Genomic DNA, 27,042 nt, shown 5'->3' on the forward strand with positions numbered 1-27,042 from the left:
GTAAGTAAAATTTTAGACACTTGAATTGAGGGCGATTTCAGGACATCAGTGGATAATTATTTTACTTTAAATCGAACTAAGCACCGCTGGCTCGGGTGGGTTACGACTAATTCTTTATTTATTCGACCTTTTCGATCTCTCAGTCATATGGATATAGTTCATGTATAGAAGAGCACCTCATTTGCGTCAAGTTCTCACAACGACACAGCTGTCTATCTTTTGGATTCAGCACGTTAGGGTATTCATGTGCTACGAAGTCATATTGTAAAGTCTCTATTTCACAATGATATGATTCCACATAACGAGTAGAGAAAAGCTATCAATGATACTTGATCAGGCACTGTCTGATATAACAATATTCGGTTCTAAATTGACATATTCATGAACAATACGAATCAAGTTGTAACCAGTCACAAGTTAATCTCACTTTTGTAGTTTAGACTCAAGTCAAGTCATTTTCAATTCACCACCGAGTCAAGTCAGCTAGTACGGGATCGAGTCCGAGTCGTAGTGTTTTGACTTGAGTCCGAGTCAATATGTTCACTGTTCAGTTTCAAGTTCAATTCGGTTCAAGCCACTTTTACCAAATCTGCACTAGTGATGTGGAATGGCTCGTATTCATAATATAGTAATTTTCCTCAGTTGTAACGGTTTCTTTTCCTAGTATCAGGACTGATAGATGAAATACCAATAATGGTGTAACTTTACTATTTTTCAAAGTTACAATGAAAAGTGTGTTTTAGCCGTCCTAGTCTTGAGTCATATGACTTGATTCAAGTCATGCACAATGACTCGAGTACAAATCGAGTCATTTTACACATTTTCGAAAAAATGACTCGGAGTCATAACAACCCAGATACAAATATGATGATGTATCAAATATTTTGATTGACAATATATACAACATGCGATGCCTAGCTTTCCAGTCTTGAGATGTTTGTATGGCTCCGCAGCCCGACTTCAAATGACAACGACCAAATAAACATGGCCTTGCACCAAATCCACCCCTGCAAATGTTATGTTGATCAGTGAGATCTTTTATGTTTATTTCCAGCATGAGACACCATGTAAAGATAGCTCGACTGGCAACAAGAACCATAAGCGAGCTTTTCATAACACATTCGAGGTTGCAATAATATCGACTGCACAATACAAAATACAATTTGCGAATGTAAATTATTAGGTAAGGCACGAACAGCTAAACATTTGATTGAATGTGATCTAGTAAAGCATAATTAAAAGGGACACGTAATGCACATAATAGATTGATTTTTTATTGCAGTAACGGCGATGAGTTTGCACTGCCAATATCGATTGTCTGTGATCCCAAGTGTGCAAAACTTGACAGTTTGTTCAGCAGCAGACACTCAATATATTTTAATTCAATTGCTCTCGAGATGCTCTGACAATACGCTTTCAAGCTCTGGATAAACAGTATCATCTTCGATTGTCGGTGTGATCTGTAATTACGAAAATATCAAAGTCATGCATCACTCAAGGAAGGAAAGGACATAGTTTATTTTTGTGCTTGATGTTTTTGCTGCATATACAGTCACCTACTCATGATAGACATACACACGATCTGCGCATGTGCATATAACATGTTGATTGTTGATATGAGGTAGTTGAACAGTCGGGCTCACGGTAAGTTATTATCAGTATAGGAGAAAAAGGTGGTCAGCAACCAAGTACTTCTTTTTGGGATACTCAAGTACTTGCAGTACTTAATCAAGTAGAGACAAATATCTTTAGTTATGGTAAAGAGTTTACCATCACATATCAGGCGTAATTGAAGCTTCTTATGAGTCTAAAATTGCGTTTTGGAATGAAATAAACACCAGAAAATGGATGGATTCACTAAGTTCATCTGTACCTTGTAAGGTTGCTGGTTTACCAAGGCTTCGAGACTTTTTCTGGGCGTTTTCCCTGATCGCGTCTTTGGAAGTCTATTAACGAACACGCCTTCTTTAAATGCAGCCACGGGACCGATTTGTTCTCGAACCAATTGGATGATATTCGGCAATATGTCGGCAGTCTGTTTTTCGTACCCTGTTCACAAAGGTGCGAATATATAACACGCTAAAATGAGATATTGAATTTATGAATGTCAAAGAGCTGCATAAGTATAATCCTGCCCGTCAAATATGAGTAAAGATAGGTTTGGGTAGGCAAATTCCGGTCCTGTAAAAATGCTGTAAATCAATGATTGTACAGAAATCAAAATGGCTAGGCTTCAAGAACACTGATTTCGCGACCTACTTATACATACTACCAGAAAAAACATTACATGCTCAAAAAGGCAGATAGCAAAACGTAGCCAGTGCACCTGTTTTCAAAATGATAAATGCAAATGGTGTGGCGCCTTTGACACGGTCTGATTTCGCCACCACAGCAGCTTCCGCGACTGCCGGATGTGAGCTGATGACCTAAAAAAAGTCACCGGTACTGGAAGCTTCTTCACAGTAATAACTTGAATTTGTGTTAGCACCGCAATACAAAAAGGGAAAGCTTATATCCACCGGGATATTACAGACTCATTGGAAACGTTTCATTACCGATTGATTGTATGTTCATACCACTATTAAGCTTCAAGTCAAGAGCCAAGTATTCAAATATCACCAAAGATGCCTTCAAAACAGTAATAATGACTTGGAAGTTTCAAATATGCATCTTTTTTGGCCAAAAGGAAATCAATGCCAGCTACATCTCACCCAACATAAATTTGTACTTCCAAACTAAAATGATTTCATAGCGCTTTGTGATAATTGTTAAGGGTCGATTGCTATCAGACAGAAATATTGTTCCATGATTATTAGTAGCCTTGTGCCACGTGTTTTTCGTTGGCGAGTTACGACTAACCGAGGTTTAAGTCTGCAGCAATGGAAGAGTATTAACGCGATAATTTTTTGTTGGTAAAAGATTACTGTTTGTGTATTTGAGCACTTGAACAGTTGCGCCCAGAACTCTACATTTCGGAGACAACACTCACTTCCTCAATATGACCGCAAGACAATCGATGGCCGGCTACGTTAATCACGTCATCTGTTCTTGACATGACAGACACGTAACCTTGCTCGTCCTGTACCCCAGCGTCCATTGTATCGTAATAACCCTGCAACCAAATCGTTTTTTTTTAAATAATTCTTTTCGTTGCATGGTACTTAGTTACAAAATATGAGTCACCGGAGCTCACCGGGAATTTTGTAAAGTAGGTGTTGACATAGCGCTCATCATCTTGCCATATTGTCTGGAATGTACCCAGATTTAAAGGCAGCTTCGCGACGATGTTGCCCAACGTACCGCGTTTCACTGGCACCCCCTCTTCATCCACGACTTGGACTAATGAACAATAAACGATATGATTATTAATTCATCCTTAGGTTCATATATTCATATATACCAAAGACAGGGATAGATTATTTTGGTAAAGGAAAGCACGGAAAGTTTCAAATATAATTCTATCTTACTGTCCCATCCTGGTGCTGGAACGCCTGTTGTACCAGCAGGTGGCGATAACGACGTCTCCAATCCCACGCAAGATGAAGTTATCGGGTGTCCCGTTTCAGTCTGCCACCAATGGTCCAGTACCGGTGCCTTGAATGCTTTAGCAGCCCAGTTTGCTGTGTCAATGTCACAATGCTCGCCGGCAACAAATAGCGTTCTAAGACTACAAGGCAAGGATAAGTAGTAGAATACAAAAATGTGTAAATGTATAACCACGATTCAAAATACAAAAAAATGGAATCGAAACGACTTGGTGAAGTCACAGATAATAACTGAACATCACTTGCTGAGAAAACACTCTCTTACTTCTGAATGAAGAAGTCAGGACCTTCCTAAGCAGCACTACTTTTATCTTTAATTGCGAAACTCGAATAACACCATTTCTTGTTGACATATCCTACTGGCTAGTGCCGGACTGCCAGACCGCTTACCTTGACAAATCAAATTTCTGGCTCATAGCAGCTTGTGGGTCTTCCCGTTTAATAACACGCAATGCGGTAGGTGCAGTAAATAAGCATGCAACTTTGTGATCGTGAATCACTCGAAAAAATGCTGAAGCATCCGGAGTTCCGATTGGCTTGCCCTGAAATTCGGCCATGGTTCAAACAGGAAAAACCAATCACGGCACAGAATTCACTAAGCACAACCAATGATCAAGACGATGAAACTATTATCAGAACCAATTCTAGACCGCGATTGATAAAGGCATATCAGTTGAATATCCAGTCTGGATGGACGGCCTACAGGCAGACATGCAGGTTAAATTTCATTCCACCAGGTACAATGATTGGTATCATGGAGCTTTGTACGTGATTGGAATAGGTATTGATTTGAAATATCATCTTTGATAATACCTCCTCTGTCATTTGTACACAAATGATATGTATTGTATATTTATATATCCAATGACAATGTGTGACATCTTCAACAAGAATCATGCGGTGAGTTGCGAGATTAATGAGTTGGCACTTCAATAGCAATTCCACATGATCAAGGGCAGGTCTCGGCCTTATTATACTTCTTCTATAGAGAATATGAATAGAGTTAGTATATAGAGACCTCTCACTTTATGAGAATCGGAAGTGGAGTGGCTGAATAGTTTACATGCAACTTCCCAATTCTAGCTAATTCAGTTTTGGTAATAACATGCCCGCTTTTCAAGTTCAAAGACTGACAATTAGAATTTCGAAACCAGAGATCACCTTACCTCGTACACAACAAACGGGTTACCATGAACCAAGGTTGCATGACATCCGTATGAGTGACCAACAGCCCAGCCAATATCAGCAGCTGCCCAGTACGTCTACATGCAAAAAATTACCATGCAAATTAAAGTCACACAAAGTATCCAAGTGTCCAAAAGAAATCAGTAAGAGGACAGTGCACACGACAAACAAATTGATTTTTAACACACCGTCAATTCATATATGGGCCCTAAAGTGGAGTGTATCTCTCAAATCAACTTTCTACCTTACAATATACGAAGTGTTAAAATCAAGTACTTTTTGCCTTAAGAAGGAAAATAGTTTAAAAAAAACATAACCACTTGGGTACGATGTGCAAATAGGCAAAATCTACTTGTGTACTCCAGAAAGTAGAAGTACTTTGTTACTGAACACCTCTGCCGACAAGCTACCATGATAACAATGCAATTATCTTCATTTCTGTCAAAACCCAGCATGCAGCAATTTCCAACCATGCTACCAGTGAAAATTGCGTATCAACGTTGCATGCTTGGGGCAATGATAAGTGCCAATCGCCCGATCATATTACCTCGTACATAATGGTCGTGTTGCCGTGAACGAGGGGTGCGTGGCACACGTAAGAGTGACCGACGACCCAACCTATGTCAGCTGTAGCCCAAAACGTCTGAAAATCATCGATGCACACATCACTAGACAAACCAAATAATTGCTTTCCACGGGGCTGCATATATGGTAAATTTTATAGGGATTTCATAAATTTACACGTCTGTGAATTTCAGAACTTTTGATTCACGCAAATGGCACAATAAACTCTGTGATAACTCACCTCTCCCGGTTTTACCCCATATATGTTCTGCATACTCCAATGCAACACGACTGAATGACCAGCCGTGGGTCTTACCGCAGCCTTCGGTAAACCTAATGGGTAAATTGCACATGAAAAGATGGACTGCTGAGATTGGACAGTGTAAAACACGGTTATGATGAACCTACCAGTCGTTCCAGATGTATATAAGAGATACATTGGATGGTTGGCATCAACAGGGACACAGTCGTGCGGTGAAGCCGTAGCGAGTGCCTCATCCCAATCTACGTCTCTCTCGTTGAGTTCCACGCGATCCTGAAAGCGTCAATGTCAATATGACGAAAACCCAGTTTAGTTTCACAATCCACGAGACTAGCGTCAAGTTAACCAAGAATATTGCAAAATTCATAATAAATTTACAGAGGTGGCCAAAGTAGTCAAGAAAGCTACTCAAGTAGAAGTAGAAGTAGCGACGAAAAAATCTACTTAAGTACGAGTAGAAGTATTTCTTCAATTAGTCACCTCAAACTACTTGAAGTAAAAGTAGAATTGACTGACTTTAAATCTACTCAAGTAAGTAAGTAGTTCTGAAAACAGTCTTAATTCGTTCGCATGAATTGAGCTATGCTGAAGGTGAAGAGAGCTTGATTCGTATTGATGCATCCCAGGAGGTATCAATTTTCGACAGAATAAGCATTCTTTCGCATCATGGGATGCAAATTATAGTATTGATATGAAAATGCGATACTAACCCTTTGCAAACTAGAAGACCCCGATTTAGAGAATATAATGGCATGGCGCCCTACCCCATATTATAAGGCCCCATGTTTAGGCGAAGAGCAATACGTAGAAGTTGTATAGGATACGGTTTCATCACTTTGCGCGATTAGTATACGTTAATAACAAATATTGTGGATCCTAAAAGTTCTATTTAGAATAGCCATATTTTCGGAAAATAGAGGCATTACTACACTTGCTTTTATGCTTCAACATGTATGTTCTTAAGACAAAAGAACTGAAAGTAAGTAGAACTCAAAGTATGATACTCGCATCGCAATTGAAAGTGAAATACACATACCACTTCTTAAAAGCGGAAAATATATTCTATGTCTTTTGTCCATAAAGCTTCAAAGGTGATCTGCTAAAACAGGTGTAACGTTAAAAAAAGCTGGATTTTCCAAATTAGCAAGACACGTAATGGGCTGCTAGATTACGATATGATCGGTGATTGCTAGATTGCCAAAACGGTAGTTTCAAACGTTATAGTGGGCCATGTTTACTGTGATGAAATATTTGATAAGGGTGAAAATGCGGTGTGAGCGGAACCAAGCTATCCGGTACTTAAATTATATTCACTGATACTTTCGTGAAAACATATTTGTCACTCCATAACCACTGTGCGCGAAGCGCAACAAAATTCCTGGGCTTTACTTGACTTTTATGAATATTAAATGTTGGTACTCCGTGAAAACAGCCCTAAAATTCCTCAGGCTATCTTTCGTATTAGGGATTAGACTACTTTTACTTGACAAACTGAAAATAGCGAAAAGTAAGCAAGTAGATTACAAAATATTACGAAGTAGAGAAAATCAGATCTACTCGAGTAAGTACCAGAAGTAGAGGAAAACTACTTAAGTACTTCCAAAAAGTAGAAGAACTTCTTTACTGACCACCTCTGTAAATATGTGGCACCGAAACAATCGTTATGTAGCTCCAGGGAAGAGCAGGTAGTAATAGGAATCAGTTCGGGAGTCTGGCAGTCCAACTGACTCAAACTTCAATTCTACTTGGCTTCACACGCGCAACGATCCGAAATTGTAGCTCCGACTGGTTCAAGACTTCATTTAACATCAAATTGCAGTTCGGTCACGGCACTCAACTTGGCTTAATTTAAAAATCGTTGAACTTTGCTCAATTGAAAATTGTTGAACTTTGCTCAATTGAAAATTGTTGAACTTGGCTCAATTGAAAATTGTTGAAATCGGCTCAATTGAAAATTGTTGAATGCGGAGTATAACCTAGCCCATTTCACAGTCGTGACAGTATTTTTATGCTTCTTAGGCAAAACTAAAAAATTGATATGAACTCACTGGTTAAAATATTTCTGTCCCATGCTGAATCGGGAGAATTTTTCTCAATTCTACTGGAGTTTGATACTTTCACCCATGGCTAAAACGTTAACAAATTCAGACACCTAATCGACATTGTTATACCTAAAAAAAATCTGGGCTTGCAAAGCAGATGAGATTTCTAATGTTGGAAAAATGAATACACCAACTACAACTCGGCTCATTTCTGCCACAGCATGTGACGCCAGTCAAAATTTTGTCATGTTGACTACAAGCAGAACTAAGAGAGTATCGCTGATTATGCAGGTAATGTTATTGTCCAGCAACAATAAGAACAATTCAATCTCGATCCTACTGTATTTTACACAAAATAGCACTCAAAAGATTCAAATGTGACACGACGCCAGCAGAATAACGCAATACAGACCTTGCACACGTACAACTAAAATGAAACATACCAAGTTCGGCCGTTGGTAGACAACAGTATGCGATGGTTTGTGCTCGGCCATCTCAATTGCTTTGTCCAACATTGGCTTGTAGTTGACTAATCTGTTTGGCTCAATTCCATAATTGGCACATATGATGACTCTAAAATTCAACAAATACTCAAGTTCTGCACTGCATCAACTACAAATATTGTATTCACTTTGGTTTACAACTGTTGATTCTCGCCGATAATTCCTTCGCAGCAAATCCTCCGAACACCACGACATGGATTGCACCCAGGCGAATAGCAGCCATCATTGATATAATTGCCTGAAACGGTTGGAATGTAATATGGTGTTTTGCCACCGTACGCTTACTCAGATTGTGTGCTGCAATCTTTACTGTATAAGATACAGGATTTTTAAATTTAGATAAACATAACGATAGAATATATAGGCTATATCACAATAATCGACTACTAGGACAGTGAGATTCAGATGGAGGCATGAATAAAGGCTGAATGATTGGATGCAGTAAATGAGCTATAATCTCAAAGCATAGCCTAATTATGATTTACAGAGCCATAATTTCACACACAAAAACATTGCATGTACTCTCCCACCATGGTAACTTACTTGGGGTATCATAGGCATGTATATGATAACTCGATCACCTTTCTGGACATTGAGTTTGGATAGTACTCCGGCAAGTCTCGAAACCTGAATGATTTCATAGCAATACTGATAACGGTAGAGGATATACTTCAAATAACAGGCGAAAAAATACCTGGTCGAGTAGATCCGAATATGTTAACTTCGTGACAGATTTTGTTACAGGACTATCATGGATAATTGCTACATTATCTCCTTTCCCATTTTCTACATGACGATCGATTGAATTATAGCAATGACTGTATTGGCCGCCAACAAACCTGAGAATAGAGTTATTGGTAAACGTAAAGTATTGGTCTATAGCCTGCTTGTTTACCATTTTGTGAAAGGCGGGTCTGAGTTGTCTATAACTTTATCCCACTTTTTGAACCATGTCAAGTCGTCGGCCGCTTTACTCCAAAACTCTTCTCGCTTCTCAAGACTTTCCTTATGTGCGGCGTAGTATTTCTTTGACTGATAATAAAAAAGATGGCTTTAGTTTAATCGCCTTACGCTTAACCAAGGGGGTCTCACCACATATCTTCTCCAAATCAGCTGTTGTGATAACCTGCGAGAGGATCTAGCTAGATTTGGGATTGTTGGGGCCATTCTACTCAACTGCTATATCTGAAAATCCGTAAAATTGGCTAAGTAAATGGCATAATATTACTGGAGCAAATGTAATCTCATCCCTACCTACTACGATACAAGAATATGTAACTAACGCCAAACGATCTACGCAACCGCCCAAGCAAAATCCCAAGACGATGCAGGAGTAGTCAAGCGTGCAATTAATGAGCATCCGGATTTTACTTTGCAACGATTGCAGCAATGCCGCCTGTTAGTGATTTGTCATCGAGCGTCATGGACAATACATAAAAATTGCACGATAAAATGGAAAGGTATGAATTTAATATGACTTCATCCCACAACTATGATCAGTAACTTGGTAAGTGAGTGATACAAAACAGGTAACAGCCGCACATGAATAATATCCAGAGGAGAATGATGCTGCCAGAATGTAACCCCCTCATGCTGCTGCCTGTGATTGTTCTGTTGACGTTGCAAATTGCAATGCCTATGAGATATGCGTTAGTACGGATGTCGCAGCTACGAATTGAAGTGGATTCTTGTTCCATTATTAGGAGGCAGCGTCACGAAACTTCAACTAGCCACCGATCGTGATACGTTATTAATTTAAGTTTACTTTATATCGCCTATCCGAATGTTCCATTGCAGACAGTACAGAATGCCGGAGGCCCGACATGGCATTATCTTCGTGTCAGATGTCAACTTAAGGCTGCAGTCATTTGTGCAAGGTTTCATTCTCTGTGACACTGTATATTGCTTTTGCAGGCGCCCGGCAATATATCACAAACCACTTTCATGTATCGAATTTTACAATTGCTAGTTTATTCTTTGACTGCACACTATACAGCTGTCACAGCATATGTCATCTTCCACTGACGTTGATCAGCATAATTTCTCAACAAGCGCCAGTTGATTTTATTTAATAGCCGTAAAATGATAGCAAACCCGCAGTTTCCACTATCTCATTGACCTCCACCAAGCTGGTGACTAATATCTCCTTCATTGCACTGTGCAGGTGCATTTTGTCAGATCTATCTGTAGTTTACTCAGAGCGAGCAAGATATAGGTTTCTGCTGATGTTAGCTTTTTGCATTGGTACTGGACTACATTTAGCTCGTAGGACTTGCTCTTCCATCGCAGCTATGAACCTCGGCGAAGTCGTAAAAGCTTTGAATGGCATTGCACCTCTTCATCTAGCGGAGAGTTGGGATAATGTTGGACTTCTGGTGGAACCATCAGCACCACATCACGTCAAAAACATAATGCTCACGAATGATTTAACCACAGATGTTATGGAGGAATCCATTAAATCGAAAGTGGATTTGATTGTGTCTTACCATCCGCCCATATTTCGTAGTTTGAAGAGGATTACCCAACAATCTTGGAAGGAACAACTTGTAGTGTCAGCATTGGAAAATCGAATAGCAATATATTCTCAGCATACTGCTAGCGATGCCGCTAATGGTGGCGTTAATGATTGGTTGGCATCGGGAATTGGTGAAATACGAGATGTCAAACCTGTAAAATGCTGCACCAAGTCTGCATCCGGTGGAATATTCTTCTTGAAATCTCCAAACTGCGATTTTCCAGATCAACTTGAAAAGGACATACAAATTTTGGCGAAGACTGATTCAGGAATCTTAGCCGCTTGGAATGGTAACCATGATATGTCACATGAATTAAGTATGGCCAATGTATCGAGTGAAAATGTAATCCAGTTATCAACCTTAAATCATACTATGCACAATACCGGCGCTGGAAGAATTTGTGCTCTTGAACATCCACTGACGATAGAAAGTATAGTAAGAAACCTCAAAAAGCATCTGGAAGTGGACCATCTTAGACTAGCTCTTGGGAGAGATAACTGTATGCAGAGTGAAGTACACTGTGTTGCTTTATGCGCAGGAGCTGGTGCCAGCTTGCTTACTGGTTGTCATGCAGATTTGTATGTAACTGGTGAAATGTCTCATCATGAGGTACTCGATGCCACTCAAAATGGCATTTCTGTCATTCTTTGCGAACACAGCAATACTGAAAGAGGTTATTTGCGAAATATGAAAAGGATGCTTGGAGCTCAACTGAGCGGAGTCAACATAATAGTATCGGAAAAGGATCAAGACCCTTTATGTGTAGTTTAAATTTTCGACACTGTACATCTTAGCGCATTATTTCGAATAATTAGTCGCTCATTTATAGCAGCTGTAGCCTACATCGAATTTAGAATTGAGTTATCCCCCTTTTAACTGTGGTCCAATTCAGCTGTCCTGTCGATTTCAACATCATTTGGTCTTGAGACCTCATTCTGTAATGTATTCATAATGAAATTCAATTGTATATTGAAGTTCTGTACCTTTGAGAAACCATTATTTTGTGTTGTTTGCCATACCTTTGGTGCCAGCATAATCTGTTTTCTTGTAAGGCCTACCATGAACGTTTCTTGAAACTTGATTGTCTCAAAACTGTCAGAATGTTGCGATGGCAATTTGGTAGGATCAATTGATTTTCCAATTCAACTGGATTCATCATTAGGAAACCGTAAATGACTACGATGAAACGGAAGTCCTCACCATCGTCAAAGGAACTCAAGTCGAGTAAAATGTAAGAACCCTGTTAATCTAGTGCGGAAATCTTGTTGAAATTCTATGTGGTACATTTCAGTGACCAGTTTTTCGCTGTGAAACAGAAGAAAATTGCCACTGCCAATACTAAATCTTCGCTAACAAGAAAATTAACAGCAGAAAACCTCAATTGTGAATACTATCACCTGTTTAACGCACTAGAAGCAGGACAAATATTTGACACTCTCGAAAAAACTGTTGTATACAATACAGGAGCAACGGCCAAGATACAGGTGCGTGGCTAAGACTTCTTAAAACCTTTGGCAGCACACTTCCAAAATATACATCCAATGGTATTCAGATATACGGAAAGTGGGTGGATATACCCAGGAAACAGGCTGCTTACGGTGACCCGGGTCTGCATTACACATTTTCCGGGAACACGCTTCCAGCCAAAGCATGGCTGCCCTGTATTGCAGACATAAAAAAGAAGGTAGAGGCTGCTTTGGACGACAAATGGATCTTCAATTTCGTGCTGGTAAACCGATACAAAGACGGAACGGATTACATGGGCGAGCACAGAGACGATGAGAGTGACCTTGAAAGAACCGCGCCTATCGCCTCAGTATCGTTCGGGCAGGAGAGAGATTTTGTGTTTCGCCATAAAGACGCGAGAGGAAAAAATAAGACACGTCACGACCTTACTGTCGTGAAGACTACACTCGCGAACGGGAGTTTGCTCGTGATGTATCCTCCAACCAACGAATTCTGGTATCATTCGTTGCCTGTGCGGAAGCGTGCTGCTGCGCCGCGCATCAACCTTACTTTCAGATTGATGGTAAAAAAATGAGCAAGCCAACATTGTATTAGTTTGGATGAAAAACAACTAAGGAAGTACAACAGACAGTTGATGCTAGGCAGGAGCCAAGCCTGCACCAACCTACATTACATGCGAAGGTCTCACACCGACATAAATTGCCATACTGCTCAACAGTTTGCTCTTGCCGGAAACCTTGTGTCATCATAGTTTGGAAATGCAAACCCTCTCAACACACTGTTGCAATTGTTGGGCAACTTGGCTTGAGATGCGCCCGCCACCGTGTTGTCAAGACTAGCGTCGAATGGTGAATCAGCATCCAAGTCGATAACACGACAGTTGGACCAAACGCATTCACTTCACTTAGCCTTGTATTGTGTTTTGATATACAGCCGCAGAATTGACGTCTCTTTTCCGCATTGCGTCCCTGTGTTTCTTTTTGTAATCTTTCACCAATATATCCTTGACTTCGAGCCATTCCTTCTGCATTTCATGGTAGGTTTTGTTCCAACAAAAATTTTCTGCCGCAGACGCTATTAGCGGGTCTGAGGCAGATTTCAGGAAAAAGGTGCTAGTTAGGGTTACGGGTGCCTCTTTAGACGTGGTATCTGGCGGATCGATTATCATGCGATCGTCTTGTTCATCTTCCGAAGAGCTGTCGTAGTCGCTTGGGTTGGTTTGCATGGGAATCACTTGAGGGATATCGGTATTCTCGTCTTCCACGATATTATTCTCTTCCAAATCGGGGTCTTGTTTTAAAGATTCCAGGAAGGAAAAGGTATGGGATTTGTTAAATGTCATGTCTAGAGTGTCGTCGTGGGTGAATGTATTCTTCAAGACATCCGTCGATACGTCGAAAAACTTGGTAAGGTCCGGGGTAGACTCTACTTCATCAGGTGGTGGTGGTTTGGTCGCTTTCTTTTTCTTGACCGAGATCGTGCTTTTTTTTGTTGTTACTTCTAATTCCATTCCGATTTTGGTGTTTGGGTCATATCTCTGACCGGACTTCGCAGAGAACATCTCTGCCGGCTTTGATTTCTTCGGCTTGGTAACGTGACCGATGATTTGATCCACGAGGCGCATATTTCTCTTTGCTTCTTCGTTAATTTCGTCAACGGCGACGGGAGTTTCGTCCTCTGACGAACCGCTATTTTCGGCAAACTTATCATCTAGTCTGAACCGGCTGTCGTTTCCGTAGCGTGATTGTAAGTTGAGTAACTTCTCTGTGTTTTTTCCTTTGAAACGCGGCTCCAAGATCTCCTCGGATTCTTCCACGTCCTTGAGACCAAAGAGCTCGTCAGCAAAATTTTTTGGTTTCGAGTCTTCATTGTCAGAATCGGAAAACGTGACATGATTACGGTTCTTGGTCTCTCCTTGCAAGGCATCCCTAATTTGTTGTTTGTGGAGCTCCTTTCGTTTTTCTTTCTCCTTGATGCTGGCACGTCTAACAGCGTCAGAGTCCTTGTTTCGAACGGTGCCTTTGGCACCTGTCATGTTCCTGTATTAATATTATACTGTTGTTCATATGCTTTAGCAACAACCTTCACGAAAATATCATCTGGTTATTCATCATCAATTACAACTTAAATGAGTAAAATAGGTATACGGCCGGTAACTTTATCCATACATATATTGAAAGACAGTAAGAGCAGGAACAACTTCCTCGAGTCAAGACCAACACCCACACTGGCTTATTACATGCCGCATGTGCGTTGTGTACTGATGAGATAAACATGACATGAAACAGGGCGACAGTCAATAAATGTCAAAATTACGATGGATGGTGATCTTGTTACCAACTATATTACTGGATTCATATTGAACTCATTAGTTGTAATTGTAAAGAAACACATTGTTTCTACATTGATATAATGCTGTATTGCACATACGTGGTATCACATAGTGCCCATGGGATCCATCATCCTGTCCCGATGATTCCTTGCTCTACGCAAATAAATACCAGCGTGCCTGTATGGAATCGGTGTCCTGTGCACACACAATTCTTCATTTTATTTTTTTAACGAAATCACTTCAACTTGGAGATTGGAGAATCATCGCTGCTCACCCATTGGTAAAACGTACCGAGTACTTAGAGTACACACTGCAAACAGAGATGCCACTGGGATATTTCGGAAAAACCCAGATGTGGAGGCCAAATAAACCCAGAAAAACCCAGATCCTCACTCAGTTACATAAAATCGCTGTGAAACTGGTACGTGATAGTCATCCTACAGTCATAGGAGCCTTTGATATTGAATTTCCAACAGTTCATACTATACATTTTGCTCTGTTAACACTAAACATCCAAAATAAGATGTTGTTTTCCTCTCGACTGGTGCACGGCTTCAACACTTGATAGTGTATTAATTATATCAATTGCGCCCAGAAAGAGTTCGTAAGAATATACCATCCATTCCCTATTTCCCTATTTGGAATCTCAGTTCAATTTTTGAAAGAAATCCTGCGTGATGAGAGCTTTTCTATAAAGAATAATTAGGCAAATGAACAGAAAATCCTGCGTGACGTTGCCACCAATTCCATTCCGGCCTATTTCTGAGGCTGATTTTCGTATATTTTCAATGACCTGACCAGACCAGATTGACAGTAGCTTTCAACTGATTAATCCCGGCACAATAATCAGGGATAATGACACAGACCCATGTTTAGTCAAAAAATAACTGACATAACTGCCAAATCATGAAATTCAGCCGGTGTATTCGAATGTGCTGATAACCAACGGCCAACGCTCCCACTGAATAATTTGCTGGGGGTCATTGTTTCCTCTAAGCTGCGCACATGCGCAAATGCACAGTGCTGTCACGGTCTCGGCGCACATAAAAAAAGTCGTTACGCACTTTTGCCCAAGGGTGTGCGCAGATTCGTCAAAAATTAGGAGGAAGGTTGGTTCGATTGGTTTGAAATAAGGACAGATTTGTTTGAAATGAGGAGAGTCTCATGTTTGAAATGAGGATAGTCATGTCAGAAATAAGGATAGTCATGTTTGAAATGAGGATAGTCGCTATATTCACTATAAAGTCAGTTACAGTACCAGGCACGACTTCCCAGCGGTAACCCAGTCCGAACACATCCCAGACATGATGTTCGAACACGCCCCAGACACGATGTCCGATTGGCAGCACAGGCCGAACACACCCCAGACATGATGTTCAAACACGCGCCAGACACGATGTACCAGTGTCAATACCGGCCCAACACGCCCAAGACACCATGTATGAAGGGCAACACAGACCGAACACGCCCCAGACACCATGTCCGAGTGTCAACTCAGATCCGAAAACAACCCAGACACCATGCTTGAATGGCCGAACATGCCCCAGACACCATGTCCGAATGGCAACACAGGCCGAACACACCCCAGATATGATGTCCAAACACACCCCAGACACGATGTCCGAGTATCAACACAGGCCGAACACGCCCAAGACACCATGTCCGAATGGCAACACGGACCGAACACGCCCCAGACACGATGTCCGATTGGCAGCACAGGCCGAACACACCACAGACATGATGTCCAAATACGTCCCAGACACGAAGTCCGATTGGCAGCACAGGCCGAACACACCCCAGACATGATGTTCAAACACGCGCCAGACACGATGTACGAGTGTCGATACAGGCCTAACACGCCCAAGACACCATGTCTGAATGGCAACACAGACCGAACACGCCCCAGACACCATGTCTTAGTGTCAACTCAGATCCGAAAACCACCCAGACACCGTGTTTGAATGGCCGAACATGCCCCAGACACGATGTCCGATTGGCAGCACAGGCCGAACACACCCCAGACATGATGTCCAAACACGCCCAGACACGATGTCCGATTGGAAGCACAGGCCGAACACACCCCTGACATAATGTCCAAACACGCGCAAGCCACGATGTCCGAGTGTCAACTCAGTCCGAACACAACCCAAACACCATGTTTTAATGGCCGAACCCGCCCCAGACACGATGTCCGAGTATCAACACAGGCCAAACACGCCCTAGACACCATGTCCGAATGACAATACAGACCGAACACGCCCCAGACACGATATCCGAGTGTCAACTCAGTCCGAACACAACCCGGACACCATGTTTGAATGGCCGAACACGCCCCAGACACGATGTCCGATTGGCAGCACAGGCCGAACACACCCCAGACATGATGTCCAAACACGCCCAGACACGATGTCTGATTGGAAGCACAGGCCGAACACACCCCTGACATAATGTCCAAACACGCGCAAGCCACGATGTCCGAGTGTCAATACTGGCCTAACACGCCCAAGACACCATGTCCGAATGGCAACACAGGCCGAACACACCCCAGACATGATGTCCAAACACGCCCCAGACACGATGTCCAGGTATCAACACAAGCCGAACACGCCCAAGACACCATGTCCGAATGGCAACACAGGCCGAACACACCCCGGACATGTTGTCCAAACACGCCTCAGACAAGATGTCCGAGTATCAACACAGGCCAAACACGCCCAAGACACCATGTCCGAATGACAATACAGACCGAACACGCCCCAGACACGATATCCGAGTGTCAACTCAGTCCGAACACAACCCAAACAACACGTTTTAATGGCCGAACCCGCCCCAGACACGATATCCGATTGGCAGCACATGCCGAACACACCCCAGACATGATGTCCAAACACGCCCCAGACACGATGTCCAATTGCCAGCACAGGCCGAACACACCCCTGACATGATGTCCAAACACGCGCCAGACACGATGTCCGAGTGTCAACACAGGCCGACACGCTCCAGACATAATGTCTGAATGGCAGCACATGCCGAACACAACCCAGACATGATGTCGGAACACGCCCCAGACACGATGTCCAATTGCCAGCACAGGCCGAACACACCCCTGACATGATGTCCAAACACGCGCCAGACACGATGTCCGAGTGTCAACACAGGCCGACACGCCCCAGACATAATGTCTGAATGGCAGCACATGCCGAACACAACCCAGACACGATGTCTGATTGGCAAAACAGGCCGAACACACCCCGGACATGATGTCCGAACACGTTCCAGACACGATGTCCGAGTGTCAACACAGGCCTAACACGCCCAAGACACCATGTCTGAATGGCAACACACACCGAACACGCCCCAGACACGATGTGCGAGTGTCAACTCAGTCCGAACACAACTTAGACACCATGGTTGAATGGCCAAACACGCCCCAGACACGATGTCCGATTGGCAGCACAGGCCGAACACACCCCAGACATGCTGTCCAAACACGCCTCAGACACGATATCCGATTGGCAGCACATGCCGAACACACCCCAGACATGATGTCCAAACACGCCCCAGACACGATGTCCAATTGCCAGCACAGGCCGAACACACCCCTGACATGATGTCCAAACACGCGCCAGACACGATGTCCGAGTGTCAACACAGGCCGACACGCCCCAGACATAATGTCTGAATGGCAGCACATGCCGAACACAACCCAGACACGATGTCTGATTGGCAAAACAGGCCGAACACACCCCGGACATGATGTCCGAACACGCTCCAGACACGATGTCCGAGTGTCAACACAGGCCTAACACGCCCAAGACACCATGTCTGAATGGCAACACACACCGAACACGCCCCAGACACGATGTGCGAGTGTCAACTCAGTCCGAACACAACTTAGACACCATGTTTGAATGGCCAAACACGCCCCAGACACGATGTCCGATTGGCAGCACAGGCCGAACACACCCCAGACATGCTGTCCAAACACGCCTCAGACACGAAGTCCGAGTATCAACACAGGCCGAACACGCCCAAGACACCATGTCCGATAGGCAGCACAGGCCGAACACACCCTAGACATGATGTCCAAACACGCCTCAGACACGATGTCCGAGTATCAACACAGGCCGAACACGCCCAAGACACCATGTCCGAATGAATAATTGACCAGGATAATGGGAATTTTATCGAGCGATCATTCGGAACAATGCCGATTTTCAGATTTCAGACTTGGACGGCTATATTTCTAGGTGGTTCCGTTGACCTGCCAGCTTTAAAATTGTATTTCCGGAATAGCTTTCGATCAAGATCGGTATTGTTAAATTGGGGTTTCAAAGTTAATGTATGAGTTCGGCCAATACTAATGTCCCTTGCATTTATTGCGGGTCGCCTGGTGTTTGCCGCTGGGCTCATTTGACAAGGACCGTATTTCAAACATTACCAACCTTGTTAACATCGTGTCTGGGGGGGGGGGGGGGGGGTGTTGGGACTGTGTTGCCAATCGCACATCGTGACTGGGACGTGTTCGGTATGTGCTGCCATTCAGACATTATGTCTGGGGCGTGTCGGCCTGTGGTGACACTCGGACATCGTGTCTGCGGCGAGTTCGGACATCATGTCTGGGGCGTGTTCAGCCTGTGCTATTGCCATTCAAACATGGTGTCTGGGGCGTGTTCGGCCTGTGTTGCCAATCGGACATCGTGTCGGGGACATGTTTGGACATCATGTCTGGGGTGTGTTCGGCCTGTGCTGCCAATAGGACATCGTGTCTGGGGCGTGTTCGGCCATTCAAACATGGTGTCTGGGTTGTGTTCGGACTGAGTTGACACTCGGACACCGTATCTGGGGCGTGTTCGGTCTGTGTTGCCATTCAGCATGGTGTCTTGGGCGTGTTCGGCCTGTGTTGACACTCGGACATTGTGTCTGAGGCGTGTTCGGACATCATGTCTGGGGTGTGTTCGGCCTGTGTTGACACTGGGAATCGTGTCTGTGGCGTGTTCGAACATCATGTTTGAGGTGCGTTCGGCATGTGCTGCCATCCGGACATGGTGTCTTGGGCGTATTCGGCCTGCGTTGATACCCGGAAATCGTGTCTGGCGCGTGTTTGAACATCATGTCTGGGGTGTGTTCGGCCTGTGCTGCCAATCGGACATCGTGTCTGGGGCGTGTTTGGACATCATGTCTGGGGTGTGTTCGGCCTGTGCTGCCAATCGGACATCGTGTCTGGGGCGTGTTCGGACATCATGTCTGGGATGTGTTCGGACTGGTTACCACTGGGAAGTCGTGCCTGGTACTGCAACTGACTTTATCGTGAATATAGCGACTATCCTTATTTCAAACATGACTATCCTTATTTCTAACATGTCTATCCTCATTTCTAACATGACTATCCTTATTTCAAACACGAGACTGACCGTATTTCGAACATGACCAACCTTATTAACATCGTGTCTGGGGGGGGGTGGAACTGTGTTGCCAATCGCACAACGTGTCTGGGACGTGTTCGGCATGTGCTGCCATTCAGACATTATGTCTGGGGTATGTTAGGACTGTGTTGACGCTAGGACATCGTGTCTGGGGCGTGTTCGGACATCATGTCTGGGATGTGTTCGGACTGGTTACCACTGGGAAGTCGTGCCTGGTACTACAACTGTCTTTATAGTGAATATAGCGACTATCCTTATTTCAAACATGACTATCCTTATTTCTAACATGACTATCCTCATTTCAAACATGAGACTAACCTTATTTCAAACATGACTATCCTTATATCAAACATGACTATCCTCATTTCTAACATGACTATCCTTATTTCAAACACGAGACTGACCGTATTTCAAACATGACCAACCTTGTTAACATCGTGTCTGGGGGGGGGGGTGTTTGGACTGTGTTGCCTATCGCACATCGTGACTGGGACGTGTTCGGCATGTTCTGCCATTCAGAAATTATGTCTGGGGCGTGTCGGCCTGTGTTGACACTCGGACATCGTGTCTGCGGCGAGTTCGGACATCATGTCTGGGGCGTGTTCAGCCTGTGCTATTGCCATTCAAACATGGTGTCTGGGGCGTGTTCGGCCTGTGTTGCCATTCGGACATGGTGTCTTGGGCGTGTTCGGCCTGTGTTGATACTCGGACATCGTGTCTGAGGCGTGTTTGGACATCATGTCTGGAGTATGTTCGGCCTGTGCTGCCAATCGGACTTCGTGTCTGGGCCGTGTTCGGCCATTCAAACATGGTATCTGGGTTGTGTTCGGTCTGAGTTGACACTCGGATATCGTGTCTGGGGCGTGTTCGGTCTGTATTGTCATTCGGACATGGTGTCTAGGGCGTGTTCGGCCTGTGTTGATACTCGGACATCGTGTCTGGGGCATGTTTGGACATCATGTCTGGGGTGTGTTCGGCCTGTGCTGCCAATCGGACTTCGTGTCTGGGCCGTGTTCGGCCATTCAAATATGGTATCTGGGTTGTGTTCGGTCTGAGTTGACACTCGGATATCGTGTCTGGGGCGTGTTCGGTCTGTATTGTCATTCGGACATGGTGTCTAGGGCGTGTTCGGCCTGTATTGATACTCGGACATCGTGTCTGAGGCGTGTTTGGACATCATGTCTGGAGTATGTTCGGCCTGTGCTGCCAATCGGACTTCGTGTCTGGGCCGTGTTCGGCCATTCAAACATGGTATCTGGGTTGTGTTCAGTCTGAGTTGACACTCGGATATCGTGTCTGGGGCGTGTTCGGTCTGTATTGTCATTCGGACATGGTGTCTAGGGCGTGTTCGGCCTGTGTTGATACTCGGACATCGTGTATGAGGCGTGTTTGGACATCATGTCTGGAGTATGTTCGGCCTGTGCTGCCAGTCGGACATCTTGTCTGGGGCATGTTTGGCCATTCAAACATGGTGTCTGGGTTGTTTTCGGATCTGAGTTGACACTAGGACATCGTGTCTGGGGCCTGTTCGGTCTGTGTTGCCATTCTGACATGGTGTCTTGGGCGTGATGTTAGGCCTGTATTGACACTCGTACATCGTGTCCTGCACGTGTTTGAACATCATGTCTGGGGTGTGTTCGGCCTGTGCTGCTATTCGGACATCGTGTCTGGGGCGTGTTCGGACATCATGTCTGGGGTATGTTAGGACTGTGTTGACGCTAGGACATCGTGTCTGGGGCGTGTTCGGACATCATGTCTGGGATGTGTTCGGACTGGTTACCACTGGGAAGTCGTGCCTGGTGCTGCAACTGACTTTATAGTGAATATAGCGACTATCCTTATTTCAAACATGACTATCCTTATTTCTAACATGACTATCCTCATTTCAAACATGAGACTAACCTTATTTCAAACATGACTATCCTTATATCAAACATGACTATCCTCATTTCTAACATGACTATCCTTATTTCAAACACGAGACTGACCGTATTTCAAACATGACCAACCTTATTAACATCATGTCTGGGGGCGGGGGGGGGGGGGACTGTGTTGCCAATCGCACAACGTGTCTGGGACGTGTTCGGCATGCGCTGCCATTCAGACATTATGTCTGGGGTATGTTAGGACTGTGTTGACGCTAGGACATCGTGTCTGGGGCGTGTTCGGACATCATGTCTGGGATGTGTTCGGACTGGTTACCACTGGGAAGTCGTGCCTGGTACTACAACTGTCTTTATAGTGAATATAGCGACTATCCTTATTTCAAACATGACTATCCTTATTTCTAACATGACTATCCTCATTTCAAACATGAGACTAACCTTATTTCAAACATGACTATCCTTATATCAAACATGACTATCCTCATTTCTAACATGACTATCCTTATTTCAAACACGAGACTGACCGTATTTCAAACATGACCAACCTTGTTAACATCGTGTCTGGGGGGGGGGGGTGTTTGGACTGTGTTGCCTATCGCACATCGTGACTGGGACGTGTTCGGCATGTTCTGCCATTCAGAAATTATGTCTGGGGCGTGTCGGCCTGTGTTGACACTCGGACATCGTGTCTGCGGCGAGTTCGGACATCATGTCTGGGGCGTGTTCAGCCTGTGCTATTGCCATTCAAACATGGTGTCTGGGGCGTGTTCGGCCTGTGTTGCCATTCGGACATGGTGTCTTGGGCGTGTTCGGCCTGTGTTGATACTCGGACATCGTGTCTGAGGCGTGTTTGGACATCATGTCTGGAGTATGTTCGGCCTGTGCTGCCAATCGGACTTCGTGTCTGGGCCGTGTTCGGCCATTCAAACATGGTATCTGGGTTGTGTTCGGTCTGAGTTGACACTCGGATATCGTGTCTGGGGCGTGTTCGGTCTGTATTGTCATTCGGACATGGTGTCTAGGGCGTGTTCGGCCTGTGTTGATACTCGGACATCGTGTCTGGGGCATGTTTGGACATCATGTCTGGGGCGTGTTCGGCCTGTGTTGATACTCGGACATCGTGTCTGGGGCATGTTCGGCCATTCAAACATGGTGTCTGGGTTGTTTTCGGATCTGAGTTGACTCTAGGACATCGTGTCTGGGGAGTGTTCGGTCTGTGTTGCCATTCAGAATAGTGTCTTGGGCGTGTTAGGCCTGTAATGACACTCGTACATCGTGTCTGGCGCGTGTTTGAACATCATGTCTGGGGTGTGTTCGGCCTGTGCTGCCAATCGGTCATCGTGTTTTGGGCGTGTTTGGACATCATGTCTAGGGTGTGTTCGGCCTGTGTTGCCAATAATCGGACATCGTGTCTGGGGCGTGTTCGGTCCGTGTTGCCATTCGGACATGGTGTCTTGGGCGTGTTTGGACATAATGTCTGGGGTATGTTCGACCTGTGTTGCCATTCGGACATGGTGTCTTGGGCGTTTTCGGCCTGTGTTGATACCCGGACATCGTGTCTGGGGCGTGTTTGGACATCATGTCTGGGGTGTGTTCGGCCTGTGCTGCCAGTCGGACATCTTGTCTGGGGCATGTTTGGCCATTCAAACATGGTGTCTGGGTTGTTTTCGGATCTGAGTTGACACTAGGACATCGTGTCTGGGGCCTGTTCGGTCTGTGTTGCCATTCTGACATGGTGTCTTGGGCGTGATGTTAGGCCTGTATTGACACTCGTACATCGTGTCTTGCACGTGTTTGAACATCATGTCTGGGGTGTGTTCGGCCTGTGCTGCTATTCGGACATCGTGTCTGGGGCGTGTTCGGACATCATGTCTGGGGTATGTTAGGACTGTGTTGACGCTAGGACATCGTGTCTGGGGCGTGTTCGGACATCATGTCTGGGATGTATTCGGACTGGGTTACCACTGGGAAGTCGTGCCTGGTACTGCAACTGACTTTATAGTGAATATAGCGACTATCCTTATTTCAAACATGACTATCCTTATTTCTGACATGACTATCCTCATTTCAAACATGAGACTCTCCTCATTCCAAACAAATCTGTCCTTATTTCAAACCAATCGAACCAACCCTGTAGAAAATTAGAGGGAACATTGCTGGGGGTATCACTGTGTGAACGAAATGGTATCAGATAAAGTTACAAGTTACGGTACTACATGTTTACATGAACCATAAAGTTATGTTATTTATCGATACACAACGAATTTGTTGGAGTGATACTAGCATTCAAGTCGTTTCCAATAAGTTTCCCTATGAACATGACGTTCTTCGACCAAGAAGTTACTACGCAATGAAGCTCCGTCACATTACGCCGAGGCCTCTCTCATTCTAGTACCGGTAGTGAAACAGTACTGAGACAGAGAGTACAGAGACGTCTCTCAAGACTATGTCGGTACAATAACAGCGAAATCAGATCGACAATGACGAACTAAAATGCGTGCATATTACAATACTAGTATCTTCTTACTAACCTAATAATGATTTTCGAGCGTAAAACTGACCTGACGAACATGATGTTGAAAAAAAACACATTTCAAGGACAAAAACCCTGAAACCCAGGTGATGCCCAAAAATCCAGGAGTGGCATGTCTGACTGCAAATACAATACTACTACGACTTGGTTTGGTTCCATTTTTGTTTACATGACAAGCCACGCTGCGCCCACGAAGGGGAGTGAACTAATGTACAGACCACTGAGCTATATAATACGACTAATACGAAGTTACAAATCAATGTTTGTCCGAGAGAGGGTCGAATATTTATAGGGGGCAATGATTAAGATTAAATTCGGAAAAAAACTTCGGTTGAATGTCATTCATGCGAGTTGCATTGTGAACAGTATAGCTGTGTTAAGATTTTATCCTTGACTTTCGCAGTCCAGGTCCGTGGGATAGTTACTGTTAGTGTTGATATTGATCGATGCAGATCTCATCAAATCACTTTTAGGAAAGTATAGAAAATATCTAATATAGATGGACGCTGGATATCTTCTTCACGATAATTTAATTATTTCTTGATTCAGCGATGATCACCGGTTTTCTTCTTTAATCCGAACTGCAACCAGAGATAGCGACAATCCGGTTCTGGAGCAAGATTTCATCGCACTGGATCCGGATTTTGAATTTGCTTTGAAAGTCGTGTTATAGAAGGATTATTTTTCCATGGAAATATGAAAAACTATAGATCCCACAATCCCTACAGTGAAACCACCAAGATTTCACGTACCAGCAGGATATTTTTCTACCAGCCGGATCCGGACAAATCCGTATTCTGAAATTGGGGAGTCTTGTAGCTCTGGAAGTGAAGTGAGTAGTGGCTGAACGGAAAACTTCCTGTTCCGGTGGCGTTATTGTGGACAAGGTAGGCAGGCGCTGCTGCAATTACACTTGCCTAGATAATACCGGTAGTCTGAAACTTTTGAGGTAGGAAGGTCCAGTGCTTAGTGCAACGCCCTTCAAAGACGCACGTCGTCTTCCTGGCAGCTGGTGCATTTTAAAGACTGGCTTTTGTAATCTCGGAGTAGTTTACCTCTCGTCTGCGCGATGGCTCAATCGGGAAGTAGCGTGTTCTCCGCGTTACAAAACTTTGATGCATACCCAAAGACATTAGAAGACTTCAGAATCAAAACCTTCACCGGTGCGGGAATTACTGTGATTTCCTCAGTGATAATGATAATCCTTTTCACATCCGAACTACGATATTACATGACAACAGAGGTCATTGACGAACTGTTCATTGACATGACCCTGGGAGATAAATTAAAGATCAACATGGATGTTACTCTTCACAAATTACCATGTGCTTATGTGTCAGTCGACGCAATGGATGTATCAGGACAGAGACAGATTGATGTACGCGCAACCCTCTTCAAGCAACGCCTGACTCAAAACGGAAACCCTGTCACTGAATCAGAAGTTGTGGTGATCGCCGAAAGTAAGAACGTAACCAATCAAACTGTGATTGAGAGTTCTTGTGGAAGTTGCTACGGGGCTGAAACAGAAATGAAGCAGTGCTGCAACACGTGTCAAGATGTTCGCGATGCTTACAACCGAAAAGGATGGGCGTTTCCAACCGGAAATATGGTCCAGCAATGTAACGTAGAGAGACTGGTGGAACAAATCGAGCTGCAATCGGGCGAAGGATGCCGTCTACATGGGCACTTGGTGGTTAACCGTGTCGCGGGAAACTTCCACATATCTCCCGGCAAAAGTTTTGAAGTCGGCCATGTCCACGTTCATGACTTGGCGGCTTTCGGTAACACCCCAACTTACAATCTGTCTCACACGATAACACATTTGTCCTTTGGTGATAACTACCCCGGGCAGACCTTCCCTTTGGACGACTTGTATACTTTTGCGGAGCACTCAGAGATGGTTTTCCAATATTACTTGAAAATCGTTCCGACGACCTATGTGAAATTAAACAGCGACAGGTTGAAGACAAATCAATTTTCCGTCACAAGGAATACAAAGAACTTAGCTGGTGGTTCCGATAACTCCCTCCCAGGCCTATTTTTGTCATACGAACTATCTCCGATGATGATTCGATACACGGAAAAGAATCGATCTTTCCTACATTTTTTAACGTCAGTGTGTGCCATAATTGGCGGCGTATTCACTGTCGCCGGTCTGCTCGACTCTGCGGTCTACCACGGAGGTAGAGCGCTGCAGAGAAAGATAGAACTTGGAAAGGCCACGTGACTGTCTTTACGTAGTTCAACCCGTAGGCAATTAATGAGTTACTGTCACAGACCGAAGACGGGATTGCAATCCCAGTTCCTGAAGCATGACAACAAAATTTTGAATATATTTATTAGAAACCAGATATGCACAAGCATTATTTATTATATTAGCATGAAGCGCACACGTGGAACCTATTGTCTATTCGGAACATGGCATGCCTGCTGTGCATGACACTATTCGATGATGTACTATTTATTCATGGTGTTGAAAAAATGGTATTTAATGAACGTATGTTCCATGATTGAATTGTCTCCTGTGACTTGATAGCTACTGGCCATGGCTGCATTCCATGAGACCTCGCTCATCCGTCACTGATAAAGTATTGTAGAATGAATTGGATGGATCAAACATAAAATTCATCATATGTCTGAGTCAACATAATCGCATAAACATTTCATATTCTATCAGCGTGTTTTTTCCAGTAAATATCTGCAGTTCATTTGAAATCCTGTCGGTGGTTGTTCTTTTTTATCCAATAGAATTTCTCATTTCACCACCATCGTTGCCCGTGT

The 27,042-nt window shown here is 44.0% G+C and overlaps 5 protein-coding genes across 7 annotated transcripts; 3 read left to right on the top strand and 2 right to left on the bottom strand.

Moving 5' to 3' along the window:
- Positions 1-1,014: 1,014 nt before the first annotated feature.
- Positions 1,015-9,408, bottom strand: LOC145455270 (acyl-CoA synthetase short-chain family member 3, mitochondrial-like). 3 transcript variants are annotated; one of them, XM_080333215.1, is made up of 17 exons: positions 9,194-9,408; positions 8,997-9,133; positions 8,796-8,940; positions 8,645-8,728; positions 8,230-8,339; positions 8,042-8,171; positions 5,703-5,829; positions 5,536-5,627; positions 5,278-5,373; positions 4,712-4,807; positions 3,936-4,087; positions 3,468-3,667; positions 3,194-3,339; positions 2,990-3,112; positions 2,327-2,426; positions 1,874-2,049; positions 1,015-1,460 (listed from the first exon to the last, which is right to left on the bottom strand). In XM_080333215.1, exons 1-17 carry the CDS (start codon positions 9,266-9,268, stop codon positions 1,383-1,385), a joined length of 2,067 nt encoding a protein of 688 aa, XP_080189341.1. In that variant the 5' UTR covers positions 9,269-9,408; the 3' UTR covers positions 1,015-1,382. The 3 variants fall into 3 exon arrangements, with proteins under 3 accessions (XP_080189341.1, XP_080189342.1, XP_080189343.1); XM_080333216.1 differs by lacking the exon at positions 5,278-5,373 and having other exon boundaries at positions 9,194-9,405; XM_080333217.1 differs by lacking the exon at positions 4,712-4,807 and having other exon boundaries at positions 9,194-9,405.
- Positions 9,409-9,711: 303 nt separating this feature from the next.
- On the top strand, positions 9,712-11,653 carry LOC145455272 (NIF3-like protein 1). The gene has a single exon (XM_080333219.1). It carries the CDS (start codon positions 10,327-10,329, stop codon positions 11,386-11,388), a length of 1,062 nt encoding a protein of 353 aa, XP_080189345.1. The 5' UTR covers positions 9,712-10,326; the 3' UTR covers positions 11,389-11,653.
- A 52-nt stretch (positions 11,654-11,705) lies between these two features.
- Positions 11,706-13,102, top strand: LOC145455274 (DNA oxidative demethylase ALKBH2-like). The gene is made up of 3 exons (XM_080333220.1): positions 11,706-11,848; positions 11,909-12,101; positions 12,170-13,102. Exons 1-3 carry the CDS (start codon positions 11,790-11,792, stop codon positions 12,656-12,658), a joined length of 741 nt encoding a protein of 246 aa, XP_080189346.1. The 5' UTR covers positions 11,706-11,789; the 3' UTR covers positions 12,659-13,102.
- LOC145455271 (uncharacterized) lies at positions 12,656-14,119 on the bottom strand. The gene has a single exon (XM_080333218.1). It carries the CDS (start codon positions 14,117-14,119, stop codon positions 12,989-12,991), a length of 1,131 nt encoding a protein of 376 aa, XP_080189344.1. The 3' UTR covers positions 12,656-12,988.
- Positions 14,120-24,795: 10,676 nt separating this feature from the next.
- LOC145455336 (endoplasmic reticulum-Golgi intermediate compartment protein 3-like) lies at positions 24,796-27,025 on the top strand. The gene has a single exon (XM_080333300.1). It carries the CDS (start codon positions 25,331-25,333, stop codon positions 26,486-26,488), a length of 1,158 nt encoding a protein of 385 aa, XP_080189426.1. The 5' UTR covers positions 24,796-25,330; the 3' UTR covers positions 26,489-27,025.
- The last annotated feature ends 17 nt before the right edge of the window (positions 27,026-27,042 follow it).

Source organism: Botryllus schlosseri, chromosome 14, assembly GCF_051294905.1.
Source record: "Botryllus schlosseri isolate E-star chromosome 14, Bs_hap1, whole genome shotgun sequence".
NCBI lineage: Eukaryota > Metazoa > Chordata > Ascidiacea > Stolidobranchia > Styelidae > Botryllus > Botryllus schlosseri.